Here is a 26,912-nt window from a genome sequence, read left to right as displayed (position 1 = left end):
GTGGGCCATTTAATGCCATAAAACATGCTGGGCGTAAACCCGCCCCTCCACCCCCTTTATGGCCGGCGTTTGATAGCAGTTGTGGTGTACTCAAATTAACCAGTGCCCAAAAAACTTTTAACATGCACAACAAAGGCCTGTTCCCATGCTAGCCTTTTAAGGCATCTCGGGAAAAGATGTGTACCTTTCAACAGTCCGTAATGGATTATGAAACCCAAGTTCATGGTACAAAAGTAACCCACAGGGCACCACGACCTCGGTTGTGGCCTCCTTTATTCATCTCAAGCAGAAAAAGATACTGTTGTGTAGCAGTTGACGTGGTATTGGCATATGGCCCTGAGGAAGTGCAGCCATCTTGTAGGCCCTTTCTCAGATAGCCTTCATAGGTAGATAAGCTCTTGGGACCCTCCTCCCTATTTTATTGACAGAGTCCGCATCCAATGACCCACCGAGAATTAAGCTTTCTGATTCGGCGCATTGCAGTAGTTTAAAATAATGGATTATGTGGCAAACTCCTGAAGCTGAATTGTGGTGCTGCATCTGCTCTTTTTGTTGATTTGTTTACCATGTGCACGCTCTCTCTGCTGCAGACGCTGAACTCCGTCACAGCCCAGCTCGATGTGGAGGAGTGCAGCATCGCCCTGCTGCCCCGGAACCGCGAGAAGAACCGCAGCATGGATGTCCTGCCCCCCGACCGCTGCCTGCCCTTCCTCATCTCCATGGACGGTGACAGCAACAACTACATCAATGCAGCACTGACTGACGTGAGTTACTCGGGGGGGGGGGGGCGTGCGTTGAGCAGGGGCCTCCGTACTACCTGTGTGAGTGACGGAGGCCACTTAAGAGACAGGGTCCTGCCATAGTCCCTTGCAGCCACGGCCGGCAGTGGGAGTACCGGCAGGGTGGTGACGTGGGGAGGGGGAGGGGCAGGGTGGGGGTAATAATGTATGGATTACAGAGTTTTACAGGTAAGTAAACATTTAAATAAATAAAACCTCCTCGTCAGCCCTCCCCGTCCCAGTCCTTACCAATGAGCATAGCTCCTCCCACCAGAAACTCCCAAGCAACTAAAAACCCATCCCTTCCCTCCAGGCCACACCCACACCCTAAGGCATATAACCATGTGACCCGCCCATCCACATCCTGTTTGTTTTTTCTGCGGAATTCATTTCCTGGCAACTTCGTTGTGGGGAGGTGCTGGACCGGTGCCTCCTTTCGGGTGAGTGTGAATCGGCCTGCTGGGCGGCCGTTTGTTCCCCTGGTGTCCCTGTTTTTTTTCCATGTACTTTCGAGTCCCTGCTTTAGCGGGACCCTGGGGTTGGGGGGCCGTGACGGCCTGGTGTGGGCTGGTGTCTCCCTGCTGCGGCCTCCCCTCTTCCGGGTATGTTTCCTGCCCTAGCGGGTACACCCGGGGAGGGGGGGGAGGTGTGTTGGGCGCGGCTGGCCTCTCTGCTCGCCTGTGGCGTGGCGGTTTGGCTTGGTGGTGTGTTTGGAGGCTGGGTGCTCGTATCGGGCCCGGGTTTCCCACTGTATGCTGCCATTGGTTTGTCCGGGAGTTCGGGGGAAAGGATATGGTGTCCCATGCAATGCTTTGGACTCGGTTACCCGGGTTCGGGTATTGGCGTTGCTTCAACCTCGTTTGGTTCTAAGCGTATCGCATTTCCTCCCCCGCCTACGAAACATAATCATGAGTCCTTCTGTGATATGACTGGTGCTCGTGAAAAGCGCACCGATACGTTTTACAATGTTCCCGTGTCTGTTTGGAGGCAGGTTCGTTTGCAGGTGGAATCTACTCTCTCTTTGTGTCCTATTTAGGTCTACCTGTTCTTTCTCCTGTGCATTCCGTTTGTCTTTACAATTGGGGGTGCCCTGGTGTTCTGAATGTGTTGGGCTGCGCCTTGTGTCACATGCCTGGGGCCGGTACTTTGGGGGGTCGGGACTCAATGTGCTGTGGGTCCTTGGTTTCTCCCCTGGTCTCTTTCTCCTGCCGTGGGTCGCTCTCTGCCCCTTTTTGAGGGGCATTGCTTTTGTTTCTGGCGGGGATCCGTGGTGGTGGCACGACTTGTCTTCCTGCTGGGGCCTCCCCTCTTCCGGGTTGGTTCCCTGCCCTAGCGGGTTCGCCCGGGGTGGGATTGGAGGTGTGTTGTGCATGGCTGGCTTCTCTGCACGCCTGTGGCGTGGCGGTCTGGCCTCCTTCCCGGTAGGTGTGTGACGGTCTGCTTGGCGGCTGTTTTTTGTTCCCCTTGGATACCTGTTGTTTCATGTGCATTTGAGTCCCTGCATTGGCGGGAGCATGGTATTTGGGGTGGTCCGGGACTCCCTCTTTGTGTCATGTTTGGGCTGGCCTACTGTCCTGTTGGGGTGTGGCGTTCCCTGTTTGGCCCTTGTGGATCTTGCATTGCTTGGTCTGGGCGCTACTTTCTCTGTTCTGTTCCCCTAATGGAGATGTGTAGTTTGGGCTCCGCTGAAACAGGGAGGTGGTGGTCGCTGGGTCTTCCGCTGCTCCTTCACTGTTGTCATGTGCCGGATGCCTTTGCTGTCATGGCTCCAGACGTGGTTTCGGGTGAGGCCTATGGGCAGGCTTCACGGTGTTCTGCTGCGTGTTTCAGACGGTTTGGGGTTCCCTTGGCCCTTGGGAGGTGGGAAGTCTGTAGACTTTTCCCCCTTTTTCCAGTTGATGGGGCTTGTAGGCCTCCATCTTTCTGTACTCTGTGAGCGGTGTGCTTGATGGGGGGTGGAAAGATGTTGTCACACTTGTTTTTCCCCTGGCTCTGGCGGCGGGGTGTCCTTTACAGTGGTTGGCTGTGATATCCTGGCTGTGGTGATGGTCGTTCCCTGCTAGCTGGTGTGCCATCTTGGTGCCTGTTGGTATCAGTGGGTGCCGTTCCTTCTTGTTCTGTGGTCCTGCTTGTTGCGAGGCCTTGGATCCGTCTTTTACTGCCTCTGGTCTTACAGTTCAGTCTGTACCTTGCCCCTGCTTTTGAGTTTGGTTGCTTCTGTACGGCTGTCGGGGTTTTCTGTGCAGCCTACGGCCTTACCACCCTGAATTCACCTGCTCTTGTCTGATCTCAGGAGTTAGGCGAGGTCGGGCCTGGTTAGTGCCTGGATGGAAGGCCACCTTGGACTACTGGGTGCTGTAGGCCAAGATCCCTCTGATTCTTTTTTTCCGTGTTGGGACTGCTGTTGCGTTTCCTGGCGGATTTGTCCTTCGGTTCCCTTGGTACGGCGGCGGCTTGGTCCTCTGTGGCTTTTCGATGGCTATTGTGCTTTTAGCCTTGGGAGGCGGTGCTGCTTGAGGGGCTGCTGTGATGGGGCTTTCCTTCGGGGGCTCTATCCAGTTTGGGATTCCGTTGGTGGCCTTGTTCGGTTTGGCGGCTGAGGTCGTTTCTTGTTGGCTCCAGTCCGATTTCTCGGTGTGGGAAGTTTACTGGTTGTGAGCGGGCTTTTGGTCTGCCTTTCGTTCAATTTGATTGCCCAACCCTTTTGTGGTGTGGTACGCGGCCGGTGGGTCCCTTCCTTCCACATGTCCCGGGGTTTTCTGAGTGCTTCCTCTTCTTCTGGTCCCTCCTTGTTGGGCTGGGCTACTGGATGTGTTCTGCGCTGCCCCTGTTCCTGGTTCTCTGGCGATGAGTCGGGCTTTCTTTCTCGGTATTCGGGGCTTCGTTTCTGTTGGGCCTGTGTGGTACCCTCTTCATTCCTTCATGATGGTGTCTCTTCGGTTGTTTCTTCCCTTCCTGTTGGTGGGGTTTCCTGGCTTCCCTGGTTCTTTGGGACGCCTGCTTTCGTATGGCACTACACGCGGCTTCATGGTGGTTCCTACGTTCGGTGGGGGTGTTGTTCGTTTCCGTTTTTTGGGGCTGCCTTTTGGATGGTCTGCGTCTCCTGGTGTGTTTGCTGACCTTTGGCTCCTCGGGTGGTTTTGTTGCCTGCCTGGGGTTCCGGGTGTTCCCATCCTTAGACGGTTGGTTGATTCTTCCTCTTCTTTCCTTCCGGCTCCGTCCCTTTCACTGGGTGTTTGCTGGCTCCTGAGTCAGATTGGGTGGATTCTGATCTCGGAGTCGTCCATTCTTTGCGCCACTCGGGTGCTGCTGTTCGTTGGGTGGTTTCGGCGCCTCGGTTGGTGAGGTCTTCCTGCCAGTGCCCTGCGGGCTGGCTCTGTTGTGAGGACTGCGGTGGTTGTTGGGGGCTCAGTCTTCCACTTCTCCCCGGCGGCTCCTTGTTCGGCGGCTGTTGTCTGCTGCTGTGGGGTTTGTTCCTTGGGCCCGTTGGCACTTGTTCCCCCCTGGTGTGTCTTGCTCTGGGGCTTTGGGTTCCGGCTTCTATGGGCTGTCTGCTGTTGTTTCCGGGGGGTGTGGCCATTGGCCGCGTGTGGTCCTGTTGGCTGGTGGTTCACTCCTCTTGCGTGGCTGCCCTTTTGTGTCCCGTGAGCGGTTGCTTCTGTGACTGTCTTGGGCTTGTTGGGCGTTGATTGTCCTTGGACCTATTACTCTATGGTATGTCTTGTGCCTCTGCTGCCGCGGGCTCACACAGGAGATGGGTTCATATCCTGCCTCTGCTTTTGTGGTGTCCCTTGGTGGTTTTGGTTCTTGTGGTGCTTTCATTTTGACCGGAGAGCTTTGGCTCGATGGTTTGTCTTGTGCCTCTGGTGGCGCAGGCTCGCACTGGTGTGGGTTTGGGTCCTTCCTCTGCTTTCTTATTCTCCTGTGGTCGGTTCGGTTGGCCTGGCCTCTTTCTGCCTTGGGTCCTCCTCAGGTTCGTATCGGTCTGGTCGGACTGTGTGGTGGTACCTTGGAGCTTTGGCTAGTAGGTGTATCTAGTACCTTTGGTGGTGCCCGCCCTCGGAGGCCTGGGTTCGAATCCTGCCAATGCTGTGAATGTGTCCCCTGGTGGTACTTTTTGAAATTCCCTTTGGGCTTTCTGTCTGCCGGGGGTTTTGTTCTTGTGGCGACTCACCTGCGTGGGGTGTTTCCCTCCCTGTCCGTGTTGAGCCTTTTGCTGACCAGGTTCGGGGTTCCGTTGTTGGTCCTGTTTTGCATCTCCGAGGATCGCCTTGGGTTGAGGTTGTTCTCTGGTTTGTTCCGGCACTGTCTGGGGTGTGGTTGCCCTGTCCTTCGGTTGGGCGGGGGCCTGCTGTGTGCCTTTCCTCGACTCGGGAGCCCTTCGCCTCTCCTGTCCTATGCCGGTCGTGGGGTTTTCCTTCCTGGATTGCTGTCCGACACGGGGTGTGTCTGCATTGGATTCCGGTGCGTGTCTTGGATTTCTGGGCGGTTGGCTTCGACTTGAGTCAGGCTGTGTCCTCCCTGCGAGCTCTGTGGGCGGATGTGTTGGCCTTTCAGGGTTCGGGCGTTGGGCCGGTGCGCCCCTTGGTGTCCGGGTGGTTTTGGATGGTTCCTCCTGGCGCCGTTCTTTCGTTCCTTTGCTCCTTGTTGGAGTTTCTGGTTCTGCCTGTTTTCTGTCCTGTTCCTCTTTCTGGGGTTTAGGTGCAGCTACTCTGTTTGACGGTTGTGCGGGCTCTGGAGGTGTTCCTCCTTCCTGCTGTGCCTTTTTTATGGGGTGGTTTTCCCTTTTTGTTGCCTTTGGGCTGGCTGGTCGTGTTCTGCGGCCTTCTGTGGCTGCTCTCCGTCGGTGGCTGTGTTGGCTGTGCGGCCTGCTGTTGAGCTTGTGGTGTGTTGGCACCTGGGTCGGTTCGAGGTTCCTCGCCTTGGGGGTGGCTGCTTATTGGGCTTGCTTCCGGGGGGCCTCCCTGGCCGTGTTCTGCGTGATTGCTGCTGGGTGTTCTCCTCAAACTTTTATCTTCTCTAGTCGTTGAGTGATTTGTGGGACTGTGTCTCCTGGGCTTGGGGACGCAGGGTTGCGTTCTGCTCGGGTTGTGTACCTTTCTGCCTGTGCGGCTTGAGTCTGTTTTGCTACTGTGTGAAGCCGATTCTTGCTTTGGTATCTGCTCATTGGTAAGGACTGGGACGGGGAGGGCTGACGAGGAGGTAATGACCGGTTACTCACCCGTAATATTCATTACTCCGAGTCGTAGCCCTCCCCGTCCCAGTCCTGGTTCCCATCCCTCCCTCCCTGTTCGGCTTCTTGTGCTTGGTAGTACAGGATGTGGATGGGCGGGTCACATGGTTATATGCCTTAGGGTGTGGGTGTGGCCTGGAGGGAAGGGATGGGTTTTTTAGTTGCTTGGGAGTTTCTGGTGGGAGGAGCTATGCTCATTGGTAAGGACTGGGACGGGGAGGGCTACGACTCGGAGTAATGAATATTACTGGTGAGTAACCGGTCATTACAGAGTTTTACAGGTAAGTAAACATTTAAATAAATAAAACGAATTTCGTTGCGCGCACTGATACCATGCATACTATATAGGCCTCGAAAAATCTACTTGCCCACTTGCTATGGAGAGTCAGATTTTATCATGTCTAACTGTATTTAGGACCCACACACCCTCTCACTGTTCTGGCGAGTTGTCAAAGAGCAAGTGTTCTGTTCAGTTAGAAAGGAAAGGACCAATAAAGATGCCTTTAAATCTTGTTTTTAATATTGTCACATTTGCTCTGTGTTTAGAGACAGAGTTCCAAAGTCAGTTTACAATTACTTTTCCATCTCAAACACAGAGTTTCAGGATTTTTTAAAGTGAACTGTCTGACCTGCTGTCCAAAGTGTGAAATGAAAGGCTGTAGGGTATCAGGTTTTTCCTAACATACATTTAAATAGCTAATATTTCAACTGTACAAACATTTCAATATATATTTCAGTAGTTGTGAGAACCCATTTTTTGTACTTCTGTGTGATGAAACAAATATTTTAATAGGATGAAAAACAAATCAGAACACTTTACTTGGTGATGTGCAAATGATAAATATGTTTTCTGAAACCTAATTTTCACAGATTATTGTTAATGCACTATACCATTTCATCAGTAAAGCTGCAGAGTAGTGGGAAGGTTTTTGGCCATTTCTTTGAAATTTACTGTTTGTAAATGTCAGTGCGCTACCTCATCATGTTTTAGTGGTATATTTATTAACAGTGAGTGTTTAAACATGAACTGAGAAACACTCCTGCCCTGCCCCAATGGCAATGCTATTGGTAAACTGAGAGGCAAGTAAGGGATCATGTCTACCATATATGTGGGCAAGATTCTTAATACACATAGAGCAAACGTTTAGTCTATTTAATCAAACAAAAGAGTTTTGTTTTGTACAGCAGAAATGCTGAACTCACTTATTTGAAGGTGCACACATGTGAGAATTACGAATAAGGCGACAATGTAAAATAAAATATTTGCCAATGATCACACAATCTGAAGCGTTAGGTAAAATAATTTATTCAAGTTACTCGACCTGCAGGGCTTGTAACATTTTATTGATCTTTCAAGGCCTGCTATATAATGACAGACCATATCATACATACATTACAATAACCAGCCATACCATACTATACAATGATAGGCATACCATTCTGTACAGTGACAGGCCATACCATGCTAGCAGTCCATACCATATAAAACAATGACAGGCCAACCATTCCATACCCGGCAATGACAGACAATACCATACTATACAATTACAGCCCATACCATACAAAGACATCCTATATAATGCCAAGCCGTACCATACTATGATCGGCCATACAGTACAATACTATACAATGATAGGCCATACGCTATCATACTATACAATGACTGTCCATATAATATCATACAGTACAATTACAATCCAAAACATACTATGCAGTGACGGACCATACCATACAAATAACATCCATACCATACTGCACAATGACAAGACAAGCCATACCATACCATAATATACAATGGCAGACCATACCATATAATACCATAAAATACGAGGGGCCATATCATTCTTTACAATGACAGGCCATACTATACCTTCCTAATCAGTGGCAGATCATACAATACTATAAAATGACAAACCATATCATTCAATCGTTGACTATATAATGACAGGACATACTACACTTGTCCACCATACAAAACTATACAATGACAGTCCATATCATTCATTGACATACCATACTATACAAAGTCAGGCTATACCATACAATATCATCAAATGAAAGGCCATACCACATAATACAATGACAGTCCATACCATACTAGACAATGAAAGGCCATACCATACTATACTTTACAATGTCGGACCATGCCATACTAAATGATAGCAGGCTATACCATGCCATACCATACAATGAATTGCCCATAAAATGCAATGGTGGGACATTCCATACAATGGCATGCTATATCATACCATACAACACAATGATATGCCATACCATACCATAGTAATACAATGTGATGCCATACCATGCAATGCTATACAATGACAGGCCATGGCATACTATACTACAGAATGACAAGCCATTCCTCTGCATACCATACTATACGACGAGCAGCCTTAATACTACATACCATACTATAGAGTAACAGGCCATACTATACAACGATGGGCCCTACCATACTATAAAATGATACACCAGACCATAACATACCATAAAATGACAAGCCATACCGTACTGTAAAATACAATGACAGGCCAAACCACACTATGCAGTGACAGTCAATGCAATACCTTTCCTTAAAATGAGAGGCCATACCATACCACAATACACTACAGGCCATACCATCCCACACTATACAATGACAGGCCATACCATACTATACAATGAGAGACTATTACATACTATACAATGACAGATCATACCATATCATTTCATACAATACAATGACTAGCCATCCCATACTTTGCAATGTCAGGCCATACCATGACATACCATACAATGACTGGCCATAACATACCATGCAATGCAATGACAACCATACTATACTATACAAAGACTATACCGTACTGTACCATACTATACTATACCATAAGAGGCCATATAATACCATAAATACAATTACAGGCAAAGCTATACTGTACAACGACAAACCATACTAAACCATACAATGACCGGTCATATCATACTACTCAAAGACAGGCCATAGCGTGACATAATGTACATTGACAGGAAGTGGATAGGAGCGTCCAAAGATGCAACAAAGTACTTCTCAATATGCTATTATTTTCTCACTAGAATGTTGTGTTCAACCCGTAATCATGGGCACATAAACCAATTTGAAGCATGGCCTGTTTCTGCACAAAACTTTTTAATCATTCCAAAGACATCATATAAATCATGAAACATGTATCAAAAAAGTACTTTGTTACAAATGAAATGAGTGATTACTTAATAGCAATAGCACAAAACCAAATAATATATTTTGAAATCATTGTTAAAAGCGAACCTAAGAATCAGTGGCCTGCTGATGGTATATTGCGCCAACAGTATACCTTCTAGGAGGAGAAGGGTAGAGGATGAAAAGTAAAACAAACTCGGAAAACGAGCAGTGAAAGCAGCAGCACAAGCGAAACCACGAGCAAGACAACCTAAATGCACTTATAGTCTATGAAGTTGAAAAAAAAATAGGCAGATGCAGGAAGTGGAAGCAGCAGAAGAATACTCTCCAAAAAAGGGAGGCCATCACTAGGTGCGCCAGAAAAACATTCAAACTAAAAGTGAAGCCAGCATGCGTTGACCAAACAGTAGCCACCACATAAAACTGACAATGAACCCAATGAATGGTAAGCATTGGCGGTCTCTAAGCCCCCTGCATGTAAACAAAATGTCCATCAAGCAACAGCACATGCTCTGCCTCGGGCGAGACCTAAAAATGGTTGCTCCTTATGCTGAATAGCATAGGCAACAACACCAAAAGCCAAACTGGCCAGCCCCAGTGTGATGATGTAGCCACAGTCCGGTGCTGGCACACATGCACTCCTATTTTATTTGTTTTACTTTTAATTTATAGTGCCAAGATAGTGAGTGCCTATCTTTGAGTGATATATTTTAAAAGTTTATAAATGCGCAAGAACATTTTATAGGGAAAGCAATAGTTCGGTAGCAAATTGTAGCTGCCAAGCCGTCTGAAAAAACAATATATATTTTAGAATATTAAAAACAAGATGAGGAGGGTTGGGCCAACAGTGGAGCAGAGGGGCAGCAAATAAATGCCAATGAGTAGCAGGAAGCAATGGTAAACAGGTTGTGGGTTAACAATGGAGGAGCTGGAGAGGGTAGAACAAAAAAATCCTCCAAAATAGTGTACTAGAGAGCATCGGGAAAGCAGCAGATCAGAGGGAGGGGGCGAGCAACAGGGAGAGTGTGGGGAGGCTGTGGGTGGGATTACTGATGCAGTACCAGGGAGAAGATAGCAAGACAACACATACACTCCCATGTGGTTCTGAAAGAAAAAGAAAATAGTAGATGTCAGATGTCAGCCGAGGAAGGATGCAAATCACCAAATGAAAAGGATGGTAAGGCCCCAGGCGAGGAACAGAAAGAAGGAAAGCCATGGAAAAGGAAGCAAGCACATGGCATTAACAAGAAATCGAGCTAGTACTAAGCGATGAGCTGATCCAAAGCCCACTGTAACTATTGGCAGTTTACAAACAGGTTTTTGACAAATCTGTCTGCGAGATATTAATACTAATAGAAGCAATTACTCATGACAAAAAACACTGAAAATTAAAGAAAAAATGTAGACTTTGTTTTTTCTGTAAGATTTAATTTTTGAAAACTCTGTTTAACCTTAATTGAATGAACAGGCCGGCCTATACGTAATTGACAGGTAATAGTAATCAGATAGTCATCACCATATCTTGTGCACTAGGAATTTTTTTTTATTTCTCCCAAATGTTTTTTTGTTGAAATTTGTAACACATACACACACTCTCTACACACACACACACTACGTCACACTCTATACACATATACGCACACGCACACACACACACTCCTTGGCTTGACAGAGTGTGAATATGTGGGAGAGCATTGGACACTGCTTAGCTATGGACTTTAGGTGGGACGGGTCCATCCAGTGGTCCGACCCAGCAGTAATTAACACCTGATTTTGAAATGGGTCACTAATGGGCCCTATAAATATGTCCTTAATTTTAAAGGCAAAAACATGGATTGATTTCTCAACAACAAGATATTCAAAGTCAGACACTCTAACCTGTTCACACATCACGTTTTACTTCATCTTGCAATCCCTAAAAGTATTTGGGAGCACATTTACTATTTTTTCATGAAAAGCAGCGAAGCAAAAGAACTTGCTGTGCTGCCTTGCGTGAAAGAGAGAGAGCATAAATGCTTTACAAAGATACAGAGCATTTGTGCTCTATCTTTGCACTGGTGCACTCTGTGCTGCCTAGGGCCAATGTAAGGACCTTGCAGCATAGTCCTTAGTGCAAGGGTGCCTGAGTTACAGTCAGGACTGTGTTTTTGAAGTCCATCTGGTAGAGGATGGAAAAAACATTTCCAACACTTGCCTAAAATCAGCCCTAGATCATGCAGATACTTCGAGCAGACAAATGATGATTGGCATTACAGAAAGAAGACATGCCTGGCTATGCATTTCAGGTTTCAAACCGGAAGTCCAGAATAACATCTTAAATGCACCATTTAGCAGGAGACAGCTGTTCTAAAGTGCAGTAGATGACACTCTGAACCAGTTGAAAAAGGATAATGAGATGGCAAAATCAATTGTGGCATTACAGTTCAGAGGCAATATACGTAGGGGAACCACGACATCAAGAAGACCTTTCGGAAGAGGGACTTTCCATCAGGCAACATTCCATCAAACCTACTAACAAACATTTCTGGGAGGAAATCAGTCACCAGCAACAATAACAACAAAGTTGGCAGTACCAGCTAGGAGGGGGTCCTTTTGCGGATGTCCACGTGGAAGAGGATAAAGACAAAGGGGAGGACACCCCCTGCAAGCAAGTAAATTACGAGCAAGTACATTATACACTCCAATCAGATCAAGGACTGTTAGCAAGGGAGGAGAAAGAACAAGCACACACCTACAATGCCAAGCATTCCTACATCCGACACCAGTAGAAGGCAGGATGAAAACTTTCCTTCAGGAGTGGAGGAAGATCGCTTCAGACAAATGGGTTTTGCACATAGTACAATCCAGATATTGCATAGCATTAGAAAAAACACCTCCAGGCAAGGGGCCAGGCGGAAAAATACACTTCAAGGAAGAAACAACACGACTACACAAAGTAGTAGAAGAGTTGTTGGCTAAAGATGCAATAGAATTGGTGCCAAAGAAAGCAATAAAAATTGGAAATTACTCAGCATATTTCATAATTCCAAAGGTAGACAGGACACTATGCCTTATCCTGGACCTAAGGTTTCTGTACAAATTCATAAAAACGCAAAAATTCAAGTTGACAACTCTGCAAGAGGTAATACTACAACTACAAGTAGCGGATTATATGGCAACAATCAACTTAAAGGACGCTTATTTACATTTCCCTATGAACAAAACCACAAAATATTCCTCAGATTTGTAGGTAGACAAAAGACACTCTCTATTCGGACTGCCAGCATTCGCAATAAAGTCAGCACCTATAGTATTCACAAAGCAGCAGTAGCAGAACACCTTCAAAGGCATGGCATATATGTTAATGTATACCTGGATGACTGGCTGGTAAGGGCAAACTCATACAAGAGATCCAAATATCATATTCAACGAGTAACAAGAACTCTACACCAGTTAGGAGTCTCAATAAACGTTGGAGAAGCCTTCTCCAGAACAAGAGAAAATGTTCTTTGGGGCCAGAATAAATTCAATTCAGGTGAAAGTTTTCCCCAGCAAGAAAAGATCAGTAGCGCTGTTGAAGGGGACACAGCTTTACCGAAATGGGCAATCTCTGACAGTGAGTACATTGGGGAAGCTTCTAGGAATTATGGATTTCTTCATCCCTTTGATACCAAACATAAGACTCCACATGAGACAATTTCAGGAATGGCTACAAGTTCAATGGTCACATGCAACGGGGCGATTGGAAGATTTAGTGTTTGTCACACAAAAGATACAGGAGGGGATAGCATGGTGGAACAGGTCAAATAAAATGCAAGGAAGAATATTTACACAACCAACTCCAACTGTAACCATAACAACGGACTCTTCACAGATGTGATGAGGAGCGCACATGAACAATCTCAAAGTAAGGGGAGTCTGGAATGATCAGGATGCAGTACAACACATTACCATACTGGAACTAAAACGGTATTCTTAGCCTTAAGAGCCTTTCAGAAAGAGCTATGGGGAAAAACCGATAACACAGCCACAGTGTTTTATATAAACAAACCAGGCGGTACACAGTCTCTACCACTGTCAAGACTGGCTCAAGAGATGTGGAATTTGGCTCTTCAAAGGAAAATTAAGTTCTTAGCAGTCCACCTGTCAGGGAAGGACAATGTCGAAGCAGATAGACAGAGCAGACAAGCGTCATGGTCTCACAAATGGGAACTGTACCAATCAATGCTCGCAAAAATCTTTCAGAAATGGGGAATACCAGAGATAGATCTGTTTGCAACACCTCAGAACGTGAAATACCAATGCTTTGCATCCAGACGATATTGGCACCAGTCCGTGGGGAATGCACTGTGGATAAATTGGTTAAGGACATTTTCGTACACTTGTTCCCTGATGCCACTATTTCACAAAGTGAGCAACAAGGCAAAATTAGCAGCAGGACTCTAATACTAACTACACCACAGTGTGCACGACAAACATGGTTATCAGAATTATAGAACTATCTCTGGGAATGATACACAAATTCCCAAACAGACATGGTCTGTTTTCAATGCAAGAATGAAGGGTGCTTCATCCAGAACCAGAGTCTTTAAGCCTGGCAGCATGGCTTTTCAAGACTTAGAATTTGGGCACCTAAAGTTACCAGGAAAAACAATGGCGGGCTTAAGAGAAGCAAGAAGGCGACTACTAGAAAATGTTATATAGCTAAATGGAAAATATACTCATTTATTGAAAAAGATCATAAAAGATAAAACAGTATTGAGCTACTTAACACATCTTCTTGACTGCAAATTGACTTATGCATCCTTGAAGGTTCATTTAGCAGCAATAGTTTCTTCACGTCACCAGTCAATAAGTGGCACCTAGAAGGAGCAAAAAGAATTGCACCTCCAAAGAAGGTACCCGTTACCCACATGGAATTTAAATATTGTGCTCACACAATTGATGAAAGCTCCATTTGAACTGTTACATAAGGCTACATTTACAAATGCTCACACTAAAGACTGCATTTAGTGGCCATAACATCACTACGCAGAGTTAGTGAATTACAGGCACTTACCTTACAGGAACCTTAAATTTCAAATTCACCAAAGACAGAATTACCATGAGAACCAACCTGAAATTCATGCCAAAGGTGATCTCACAGTTTCACATGAACTAAAGTATACAGATATCAAGTTTCTTTTCAAAACCAAAAACTCATGCAGAAACGACATTACATACTCTGGACGCTAACCATGCAGTAATGTATTACATCGAAAGGAAAAGAAAACAGCTCTTTGTATTATTTGCTAAGTGTTTTCTAGGAAGACCAGTTACCAAGAACACAATTGCAAGATGGATTGCGTAAACTATTCAGTTGTGCCATAAGAATGAAGGAGAGACCTTACAAAAGACCCCAAAAGCGCATTCAACAAGAAAAAAAAGGAGAAACCTTTGCCTTGTTAGCAAATACACTATTGCAAGACATTTGTATGGCAGCAACATGGTTATCAGTGCACAAGTTCACAAAGCACTATTGTGTAGATATTCAGATGAACAAGGAAGCTCAAGTAGGACAAAAGTTCTTACAACATCTGTTTTCATATCCACACACATCTTCAACCCGACCACCACTGAATCAACAAACCCCTACAGAATCGATGCACAGCATGTGAATTCTGAAAAGATTCACACTGTTAAATGTATAGTTTTTTACCTGTCAGTGTAGTTTTGGAGCTTGAAGAATGTTCAGGATTCACAAGCAATCCCACACTCCTCTGCCAATGAAGATGATGGGAGAAAAGGATTTTTTTTTTTTATAATAATCTGAAGATGGCGACTAAAGGTGGGAGCTTCCAGACTAAGCATGACAATGTCACCAGGGGACACCAAATGGAAGTACGTCTACACCCACAAAAAACAAAAGGTGTAGAAAGACAATACGTATTTTAGAAGAATTCCAGCCCCAACCACTAGATGGTGGAATAATGCACAGAATGTAAATCCAGAAAATTCTTTAAGCTGCAAAACTACCTTTTCTGGCCCTTGTCGCATTTGGGTTGTGGTGAATGTGTGTGGTGAATGGGTGTAGTGTGAGAAAATTAAAATTGCCTATAGATAGCCAGTATGTAGGACTTTTATTCTCTAAAGGGAATCTATGGCAAGATTAAAATATCGATCAGACCAATTGAACATCAGTTATTCTGTGGTCCTTTGTGTGATCAACATGTTTCATGCCTTGCTGCCCAGCTCGATCACGTGCCGTTTCTTTAGGACCTTTATATATAACCCTACTATTTTCTTATGTAGCCCTTTCTCTGTCGTTAAAGGCTGTGTCAAATTTTTCGATTTTGTATGCATGAGTGCAAACCCCTAGAAACTGTGTCCTGCATTTTGAGAGATCTTGTGCTCCTAACTCAATGAACCTATAAAACAAAACAGCACGTATATGTACAAAGATAGACACCTATATAAAACTCTGTTACTGCTATATGACTATTCAGTCAGATTCATATTATCACAACCACACTGTTAAAAGCTGTGAGCACCCTTTGCATACTCGGCATGCATTATATTGTGGGCACAGCAAAACGCGAGCCGCAATTCTGTCAGTGCTTTTTAACACATATTAAGATATATATCTTGTTCATAGGATACACTCTATTTGGTACTGGATCTTACTCGTGTTATAGATGGTCAGATCTTCCCATGGAATGTGAGAGACTTGGCGCCCTCTCAGTACACTGGCCTGTCACGGTAGAGTGTGTGAGATTGTTGATAGAGTAGTTCAACAGTGTAACATAGCTGTTACAGCACTGTGCTGTACACACTGTACGTAGTAGGCGTGCCTTCGCAGACCTTTTTACAGAGGCCTGCTGGGTATTAAACCGCCCACCCACCATGAAGCACGGCCCGATGATGCTCACCACCTAGGTGGGTGGAGGTCTGTGCATCCCGGAAAGGATACTCCTGGTGATATTTGTAAATGAACATACATAGGAATTCTTTTACTTTTGGTTTTATCCTCAATGGGAAAATAAAACATTACATTTTTCTGTAAGCTGTTAAGTCAGGGGTGGATATATGACAGACTGTTAACACCCTCCCATTCCCCCTTCTGATTTGTACTTCAGGCTACATGCTCATCTGATACTTGGCCTTTCTCCAAAGTGCACAGAGCCAAGGACGATTACGTGTGAAATGTAATTACCATGCTGAAGGAAAGTGGGTGAAGGAGGTGTACACAGCTGTTGAAATGTTCACAGCACCAAAAAAAAAAGATTATGTGGAAGGGAGTCGATGAATGGAAGTACATGTAGGAGGACAGAGCTACTAAACAGTGATGAAGAGGAAGGAGATGAAATATATGCAAACAGGAGTAATTAAAAAAAATAGATGTGTATAGAAAAGAGAGTACTTGATTAGTACCTAACAGAGTGAGAGATTGCAGAGGAAAGTCTTGTGAAGGGGAGAACAGGAGTGATTGAAAAAAAAAACGAAAAGGCCACCCCCTCTTCCACAGGCCTTTGTATGTTTAATACAGCCTGTAAATTTTAAAATTGAAAGATTTTCAATTCAAGTTATTCACAGCAATATCACTATTGTTACTCTTTTATCTGATAGTGGGTAAAAAGCAGTGCTGACAAGCTGTGGCAAATCCAATAAGTGTGGCTTGCGTTAGGTGTATGTGCTCTTTGATGTGTGATGTGTAAATACACTAAAAGACAGCACATACAGACGCACCCAAACACGAGTCACTTGTTCTGCTGTGTCAAGCACGGGAGTCTAGCTCGCGTTTTCAAGGCCTTGCCCTTAATTACAAAGGCCACACCTCTTGTAAATGAATCCTAGCGCTCTTAATGAGACGCCCATTCTTTCTCAACCTTCTTAAAGCATTAAATAAAGTGACCAATATAAAAAAAGCAGATCTTTCAGATCTGCCCTAACTTGGCTCAGGCGTTTGCGTATATTCTCTCTCACAGGCACACATTCACACGCACACTCGGACAGACACCCTCCCAATCCTGTTGGGTACCGTTTGACAGTCCACTATAATCAGAGCTGCTCTGATAACATTTGCATGTGAGGGATAATGTTTCACAAACGCACAAGTGCACCACACAAAAGTCACCCAGGGCTGTTGGACACCACTGGACTGGACACTCTAATCAGAGCTGGTCAATTAGAATGTGTACATGTGAGAGAGCCTTGGACATGCCCTTCCTCCTCTTGTGATTTTGGACAGCGCTAGACTGACCGCTATGAAGTAGTCTGATAGAGTTTTCCTACAGAGAATAGCCTTATACACACACAAAACACCTACTCTTCCTGTGCTGTTGGACACTACTCGACTGACCCCTACTATCATTGCCGGTCTGGTAGAGTTTGCACATGTGAAAGAAGCTCGTACACACATTACCTCGTCCCGTGCTGTTGGACACCCCTATACTGACCACTAAATTCAGAGCTGGTCTTGTTCAGGTTGCATGTATGGAAGAATATGACCGCAACGATTGTGAATTTCCTAATGCCAAAGAAGAGACACATCCCAGTAAAATGTAAAGCTCCTTCCATTTTGTAAGAGCCATTTTAGGTTGAGGCTATCCAACAACTTGTAGCTGTCTGTAGGCAAATGACTCTTTTGCACCACTCTAAAAACGGCCAGTGGGCTTAGTCTGACCATTGCTTACTTTTGTTTGGCTTTATTGTCACTCTCATTTGCTTGTGTATTAAATGGCTTGTCTTCCTCTTGTCTCTTTCCTCCCCTGAACCATAACCTATTATCAATCCTTTTGATTGATTGACCTGTAGTGTTCCTCTGCTTACTTTCAGGGAACTACCTTTTCTGTTTCTTTCAATGTTCCATGAGGGTACACATGATTTCTAGCTCTTCCCTTCATGTGTGCTGCATGCTCCGCCTGCATCCAGCACATGGTCCTTGTTGCTTCCTCATCACTCTCCAAAGCGTGTCCATTGCATTCACCCCCCCTCTCTAGCTTTAAAAAAAATATATTTTGAACCACAACCATCTCCATTCCTCTCTCACCACATCCACTCCCTGTTGGTTACCCCCCTTAGATTCTTCCAGCCGCCCACAGTCCTTTAATATATGTATATAGTAGCTGCCATTTGCTGCCAGGCCATTCCACCTTACAAAAATCGCTATCACATCAGTCACATAAATTTTTTTAATTTACCAATCCTAGAGACTTCTGCCATCTTGAATTTGCAAATAAAAAATGGTGCACGCTTCAAATTGTTGGTGTGTGCAAATGTGGGGATGGATGTGCACACCTACGAAATAATGCTCCCCCAGCAGTGACCGTGCCCTCTCGTCTTTTTTTTAATTTATTTTGGAAGATGTTACACAGCATCAAACAAAACACTTTTTGCCAGTACTGCACACCATTGACAAATTGCACTGCAAAACAAGTAGTTCCAAAAAGGTGAGACCTGTTGGCTTGGCCAGTGCCTTTTTTAGGTTTCGCCTGGGGCACGGAGCTTTAGCTCCGCCCCCAGGAGAAATCTTATGTCTCTACAGTGTACTGCTTAGTCCCGCCCTCTGTTCCATTGGCTAGCTCCATAAATGGAGCTAGCCATTGGAACAGAGATCTGTCCGTCATGGCCGGACCAGATTCGTGGGCGTTCCTGCCTTTTTTTCGCTCTCCACCCTTTTTGCATCGTCATTGGGCGGTGGGCGGAGTTTCGTTTTTTTTTTTTGGGGTGTTTGTTTTCCTCAATAAATGCCGACCACGGTACCGGAAGAAGTCCAGGTGAGTGCGTTCCTTCCCCCCCCCCCCCTCCCGCTGTCCGTGTCTTTCCCGCCCCCCCTGTCCGTGTCTTTCCCGCCCCCCCCTCCCGCTTCCGTGTCTTTCCCGCCCCCCTCCCGCTGTCCGTTCCTTTCAGGAAGGGAGCAGCAAAAAATAGGCCCATTACAGAGTGGACCTTGAGGGCCACAAATAAATTGAATACATAAAAGCATTAATTTCCATATAAAGAGGTTAGAAGAATCTGCAATTGTGGTTGCATGCATAGAGTGACCTGATCCTTCGTGCAAGATTCTCATTGGATCATTGAAAACTTGCCAAAAAGACTAGCACGCAACCTTCCTGAAAAGCCTCATTTGATCTCACGAAACGTTCGGCCATGCTTGAAAGGCGACACTGTTCAATCATTTCATTGTGATACCCTCAAAGATGTATCATTGGTATAATAGAAAATGTTTTACTTTTTAATATTGCACATATATTCATGGAAAATGTGTAACACACTCGGCATTCTTTTATGAAGTGTTTTTTAAATTTCCCTTTAATTTAATGTTTAAAATAAAAATTATTATAGATTTCAGTGGATCAATAACATACAAATTCGACTAAAATATGGATTCAAGTGACAAGCCTTTTCCCAACCAATGGCCGTGCGGTGTTTCTAACATGGCGGCGCTATGCTCTGCTGAGGCACCGCCATGTGGTGTATCGTCTCTGTTGATGAGACGGGGTGACGCGCCTCGCGCGCGCTGAAGCAGCTGTTGCGGAGGCCGGGTGCTAGCGGTGCAGGATGTCCTCCTGCAGCCCCGCCATGTCTCTGGAGAGATGCCGGGCGGACTGGGGGGAGTTGGAGGACGAGTTCCAGCAGCTGCAGGTAAAGTCCCTGTCGAGGTTGGGTGGGGGGCAGTGCGGTGCCCCTTGGAATCCGCAATAGCACCAGCAAAGCAGCTGAGTGCTTATGAAACCCAAGCAAAGCATTTAGTTTTTGAAGACGTCATGAGTGACACTGGTATAGGCTGTCATCGTTGTTGTGGTAGGTGACATCACCTGATAAGCACCTAGATCGAGACTGGCCAGCTTTCTTGCAGCTCTGAAAATATTGCCATGTTAGGTAGGACATGAGCGATCGCCTCTGGCTTGCAGACAGTGCATAGCAAAACACTGCATTATTTTGCTTTCAACATCTTTATACCAGTATCCCCTTGCCTGCTATATAGTTCCTGATTTTTTTTGTTTGCATGTTAGTTTGTCTGTCTAGAGCAATGCTGGTATTATGTAGTCACTAACAACATGTCGCAATTGCCTGATGAGTGCTTTGGTTGTACAGAAGCATTTCTGCCCCCGCTTTATGTCATGTTCAGGTAATCTGGTTGCGCATGTGCACAATAGAGTGGGCATAAGGCAGTGTTTCTAGGTGGACTCCATATGTTTGGCAGCTTCTCATGTTTGTTGATATTTCATTAAGAGCCGTGGGACTGTTTGCTTAACTGTGTTTTAGCCTTCTAACCATAACAAATAGAAAATGTGTGTGTGTGTGCAAATGCAATACGTCTCGCATTTGCGACAGAGTAAGCTATTGGCATTGTAAATGACAATGCCATTTATTTATCTGTTTTCAAAACCAACACATAAATAAAAAGTTTGTCATTTACAATGCCAATAGCTCTAACTTTTCCGAAGGCGAAACCGTTGCATTGTAAATGCTTGTTTCCATCTGTGGCCTAACCTCAGAATCGAAACAAAATCATGCAACGCAGTGTTACTCGGGGCACACGTCTGCTGTCCAGTTTTCTGTCTTCGTCATCACAACAGAAATCAGTTTCATCATTGTCCGAACACATCGTCATTTCCAGAGCTCACCGTCGTCTACGCAGCATTGAAGCCTCATTCAGTCAGTTCCTGGTGTTAGATATTCAGTCCACGATAAGCTGCTCTTCAGAGAAGGGTATACTGGCATGGCGATTTTGGAGTGGTTTTTTAGAATACTGAAAGTAAGAAGTTGCACTTAAACTAATTCGCACAATACACGATATGCCAGTTTGTCTTAAACTCCACGCTTGACCCAGCTCTCTGCAAGAAATTGTACCCAGTAACTCCACTCCCTGGCGTTACCGGTATCCCGGGTGCCGTTAACTCTGAGGACTGGATATTAGAAGTAAGTCTGATCCTGATTCCCCTGGTTATTCCTCATTTCATGCCCAGTATTTTCACCCTAATGTTTCAGCTGCTTGCAGCAGCCAGGTCTCCTGGTGCAGTATACCGGGGGTGGACCTTGTTATTCCGATGGGGCAGTTACTGCTCAATTGGAATAACAGCCTTTACCAACAATGCCAAAGTCTATTGAGTGATTATGTGCCAATCACAAGTGGTGTCCTGCACCAATGCCCTCTTTTGGTGAGCCTATGGGAAATGTGAGTGCTTGCTTTGTTACCACATGGAGGCCCAGATTCAGTCCTATTCATAAATTCAACTGTGGCTTATACTAAAAACTATCTGCTCTAACCAAATGTTTTATACACTCTACATTACCCGGCCATGAAACCCTGGTTTTCACAGTCCGTATACTATATGTCGTGCTAAAATGGCCCGGTACAGAGTAATAGCACTTTTTTTTTTGCGAGGGAGAGTATGAGCACTTCTCAAGAGAGAAGGAGGGAATACTTTTAATTGGAGAGTACCGGCACTCCTCAGAAACAACCTTGTACTCTGCTACAGAGTACCTGCACTTCTATTTTTCTATTTCACGCACTGAGTCAGAATGTAAGGCTATTTTCTCTTTTTTATAGGTAAAAGAAAAATGGATTCGCTGTCAGGCACAGTCGTCTAGAGTCACTAAATGAACTTTGAGGCATACACCGATCTCTCACTTCTTTCTCCTTTTACATGCCTGGGCAGGGTAAGGGCACCACTCTGGTCACTCGTGCACAACCTCGACATGCCTCCCACACAGGCCACCCTTCAAACCCACATTCTGGCCTTTCCCTTCAATGCATGTACTTCAGGTTTACCTCTGTGCTTCAGTGCCTCATCAGAGGAATGACACGCTGTATGCATTTAACTCCGGTACAATACAATAACAGTTCATGAAAAACATTGCTGGTAATAATTTTATTGATAGGTAATTAGATCCACGTAATAAAAGAAATCACAATTCTAGGCATAAGTGAAGTTACAATCAGTGGCCGCTGGTGGCTTTTGAAAGTGGTGAGGCGGAAAAGTCGTCTTCAACTGTCACTGAGTGAACAAAGCGAGTGGCGCCAACTGACCCAAGGGGGTTTCAGGCTAAAGGAGATTGTCTTCACATTCACTACACAGGCAAATGTTTGCAAATGGGCTTTACATTAGCCTAATACCAAAACATAACTCTGAAGGGGTGGGAAGGCAAATTAAAATTACTGTATTAAAGAACTTAGGTAAATGATGGATACCATTTATTTTGTTTTGTCATAATTTGTCCAGGTACTACATGCACAGAATAGTATCCTTTCACTTGCACAGTCCTTGTAGAATAGCCTGGCATTTTAAAACCGTGTTCATACATCTTCTAAATCTGATAATGAGCAAGTCTTTGCTACCTCCAAATCACAATAAATTTAAAATTGCCTATTACTAGTCAAAATATGTTCTGTATTGGCCATTTCTGTCCTGCCCAAGGTAGATTTTTCTCTTAGTTTGGCATGGTTTCCATATAGTCTTAGTTAATGGTTCGGGTCTCACCCAGCCATACCCTCCTTGTTCTCTCTTTAATATCTACAAGTGGCCCCACACAGTCCCAGATCTGGCCTCCATGTGGATGGTTCTCAAAATATTTTGTCCTACTTGAAGTTGTCTGTATTCAGTAGCTCCTTTAAACAGTTGTTTTTGGTTTCAGAAGACCACGTGAGCGGTAGTCATTGTGTCTTTTGTTCACCCGTAGGAGCTGTGGTGCTTGTGTCTTCCTTTCTGTAGCCCATATAAGCAGTGATATTTGTGTCTTCATTTTAGAAGTCCATATACGTGGTGGCAGTATTGTGTCCCTTTCATTAGTCTACATGAGTGATGGCAGTTGTGTCTTTTAAAAAGCCTTATAAGTGTGGTGATTTGCTTTTTGCAGTAGCCTGTATTAGGGGTTATGGTTGTGTCTTCCTTTCTGTAGCTCTAAGAGAAGTGGCATTTCTGTCTTCATTTCAGAAGCCATACACACTTTAATGGCTGGATCTTCCTTTCAATAGCCCATGTGAGCTGTGCCAAGTGTGTCTTCGTTTCAGAAGCCTGTATGAACGGTGGCCATTGTGTCTTCTTTCAGTAGCCTACATGAATAATGGTTGTGTCTTCCTTTCAGGAGTTCTTTAAGTGGTGTTGGGTGAGTCAGTAGCCTGTATGAGCTGTCTTGGTTTCAGTAGCACATATGAGCAGTGGTGGTTGCGTCTTTAAAAGCCTGTATGAGCTGGGCCGGTTGCATCTTCCTTTCCGCAGCCCATATGAGTGGTGGTGGTTGTCTTGTTGTTTCAGTAGCCTTTGTGAGGGGTTGTGCTTGTGTCTTGTGTCTTCCTTGTGTGAATGGTGGCCTTCATATTTTTTTAGTAGCACATATGAGGAGTGGCGGTTATGTCTTTATTTAGGAAGTCTGTATGAGCTGTGCCTGTTGCATCTTCCTTTCCGCAGCCCATATGAGTGGTGGTGGTTGTCTTGTTGTTTCAGTAGCCTTTGTGAGGGCTTGTGCTTGTGTCTTGTGTCTTCCTTGTGTGAATGGTGGCCTTCATATTTTTTTTAGTAGTACATATGAGGAGTGGCGGTTATGTCTTTATTTAGGAAGTCTGTATGAGCTGTGCCTGTTGCGTCTTCCTTTCAGTAGCCCATATGAGTGGTGGTGGTTGTCTTGTTCTTTCAGTAGCCGTTGTGAGGGGTTGTGCTTGTGTCTTGTGTCTTCCTTGTGTGTATGGTGGCCTTCATATTTTTTTTTAGTAGCACATATGAGGAGTGGCGGTTATGTCTTTATTTAGGAAGTCTGTATGAGCTGTGCCTGTTGCGTCTTCCTTGAGTGGTTGTGGTTGTCTCGTTCTTTCAGTAGCCTTTGTGGGGGGTGGAGCTTGTGTCTTCCTTTCAGTAGCCCATATAAGTGGTGGTGGTTGTCTCGTTCTTTCAGTAGCCTGTGTGAAGGGCTGTACTTGCATCTCCTTCCTGTAGCCTGTGTGAATGGTGGCCTTCATATTTTTCTTTCAGTAGCACACTTGCGAAGTGGCTGCTGTGTCTCAGTTTCAGAAGCCCAGGTTAGCCGTTTTGGTTGTCTTCCTTTCAGCAGCCTGTACGAGTGGTGGCGCCCGCGACTTCCTTCCAGTCTCCCTTATCGACGGTGGCTGTGTGTCTTCATTTCAGTAGCCCCTTTGAGAGCTGACGGTTGCTTCTGTAAATGCGAAAGGATTCGTTGCTCTGAAGCATTTGACACCAGAGAACTTTCCCCATTTCCGGGGATCAATAGCATACTTAGAGCTTTTCTTGTGAGTGAGTGTTTACTGAGTCTAATTAGCTCATTAGCGAGATAAGAGTCGTTCCTCTTAGATAATGTTGTGTGGATATTACAAAGATATTTTAATTGGGTAAAGTATCTTAATGGAAACGTCAGTAGCGAGCGAGGGAAGAGGATGTTAACCCAGAGTCGAAGATAATTGGAAGAATGCCGAGCAGTGGGCGGAGAGAAGAGGAAAGCAGGAAAGCAAATGAAAAGTGGAGGAGGGAGAGAGAGAGAGGCGCAGGAGAGGAGGCAGATGCTGTGTGGTGCGTTCAAGGTCAGGAAGTGATGCCAAAGACAGACATGCAAATGAGAATGTAGTGGCCTATAAAAAGCAAAGGAAATATTTGTGTGTTTCGGCGAAGAAGCATAATTAGACGCCAGGGGGAAATATCTGTCACTGTACAATACTTAATTTGTAAAAAAAAATAAAAAATACAACTATTATTAAGTGTAGTGTTTCGTATGAGCCCGCCAGCAGCTCTGCCAAAGTCCAGGGTTATTGAATATCACAGCTGCTCACTCTGAATCCCCCTTGTACCTCTTCCACCACCCAACAGGCCCCGTCTCTTTAGCATTTACTTTCATGTTTTTTCATCCCTGCTTTCTCCCTAGATCACTGTTTTACTATCTATCTCTTCACCCTTTTCCCCCTTTTCTGCTTGTGTTGCTCTTGCCTGGGGTCAAAGTCTGATGTTAATAAAGAATGAACGCCGGTACTTACCACCTGAATCCACCAGAACAAATTAAGTACTGCCTGTGTACTAAAATTCAGTAACTTCAGTGAATCAGGAGGGAGCGAATGTCATCAGCACAGCTAATTCTTTGAGTGAGAAGAGGTAAACTGTCCTAAAAGTGGGAATATTTCAAAAAAGCAAATTTGAAAACACAGCGTAGAGCACCCAAGATGTGCGGTTACCCAAGGTCAGGTCGGTGCCAACAACCAACAGAAGCAGGGAATGAAGGAGAAACGATTGGTGTGGCTTGGGCCGATGATGCCTCTTCATAAAAGGAGCAGCAGATAGCAGTGGATGTCTGGGGAAAGCAGAATGTGATCCAGGCTTCTCAAGAGCTTGAAGAGAAGAAGAAAGTGGATGGTGGGTGGCGAGTGGGGAGGAGGACTTTCAAGCATCAACGGCAGAAGCAGTTTCCAGAATGGAAATGTCAAGAGTGATAGTTTGCAAATAGTGTAAGGTGGCAAGAGAGGCGTTCAAGAGACAGTGTGGGACTGCAGGTGGGTCAGGGCAGTGAAGGAGAGCAGAGGAGCATCAAAGGTAGAAGCGATTGAGGAGCGCGCGGAAAAGTAAGCGAAAGATAAGTTTGCGAAAATGATGAAAAGGAAATGAGTTACACAGTTACAACCTGTATTCAGCAGACACTCGTCCATGACCACATTGAATAGCCCGATAGATTTTCATTGACGGTGCACCTCATTTCCCAAGTGTCCTCCAGTTTCAGTCATCTCTCCCTCACTTCCATCCGCTCTGGTCCAATTCCCCCTAATGGAGACTCAAAACTTACTGCGAGTCTCAGAATTCACTGACGTCCCAGATTCAGCCGCAGTGTTTGAACTATTTTAAGCCCCCCTAGTTCACTGAATTGGCCAAGAGATGTCCATGGGCCCTCAACCATCCTCAACTGCCCTGTAAATGTAAGTGGCGATTCACTCCAGTCCGGTCATGTGCACCTCTTTGACTGAACAGACTTGCAAGCATGGAAAGCAGCCTCCGATATCAGTCTGAGCGGCCTAATTACATTTAATTAAGAACCCCCACTACCTGCTACAGGACCCCCAACATCAATCATGGATATCCACGATTCCCTGTTAAATCATAATATTCCGGGTAGTATGTTTCTATGTTGAGGTCGACAATATTGATCTACTAAAATATTGCATCCTCTACATTCCCTACCACTAGCCCATCAGGGTATTTTGTATTTCTTGGTCTTAACATCTACTACAATGTATTGGGAGACGATTTAGTGGATGCAATATTTTTGCCATGTGATATAGTGCCCCTTCCCTATTCCCTGATCTTTGGAAAATTTTCTCAAGAAACAATTCTTTGCATGTCTTACCTAGTTTCTCAGACACTTTATTCTTCCCCCTGCAGAGTTACACCAAGAGCTCCACGTTCATTGTTACCCTCCACCCCCTGCAGAACACCATCACAGATTTCTGGAGGCTGGTGTACGACTATGGCTGCACCACCATCGTCATGCTGAACCAGCTCAACCAGTCCAACTCCGCCTGGGTACGTATCCAACGCTGAATAGCCGGAAGCATGCTTTACCTGAATCAGCAACGTCTGTTGTGTTAGACAAAATACACTATTTTAGATCAATTCGTTTGTATGAGGTGGAGTGGGGTGGGACTTCTTAGGGCTAAGGCATCTCTTTATAAACAGACCATTGCTTATCACTCTGGCATGCTTCTCAGAGCCCACTGTGACGATGTTGAAATTCTGCGCACACCCTTACAAGGAAGCAGATCATTGTTGCCCAG

The 26,912-nt window shown here is 45.2% G+C and overlaps 1 protein-coding gene across 2 annotated transcripts in view; it reads left to right on the top strand.

Moving 5' to 3' along the window:
- The window catches only part of PTPRU (protein tyrosine phosphatase receptor type U), an 870,052-nt gene that overhangs the window by 783,686 nt on the left and 59,454 nt on the right, over positions 1-26,912 (top strand). For both annotated transcript variants that reach the window (XM_078682521.1, XM_078682520.1), the window contains 2 exons: positions 591-764; positions 26,521-26,661. In XM_078682521.1, the coding sequence (XP_078538647.1) occupies positions 591-764; positions 26,521-26,661 (315 nt within the window). The remainder of the gene's footprint in view (positions 1-590; positions 765-26,520; positions 26,662-26,912) is intronic.

The sequence above is a fragment of the Lissotriton helveticus genome, chromosome 3_1 (assembly GCF_964261635.1).
Source record: "Lissotriton helveticus chromosome 3_1, aLisHel1.1, whole genome shotgun sequence".
NCBI lineage: Eukaryota > Metazoa > Chordata > Amphibia > Caudata > Salamandridae > Lissotriton > Lissotriton helveticus.
The sequence above is the reverse complement of the archived record's forward strand: the minus strand, read 5'-3'. Positions and strand labels throughout refer to the sequence as shown.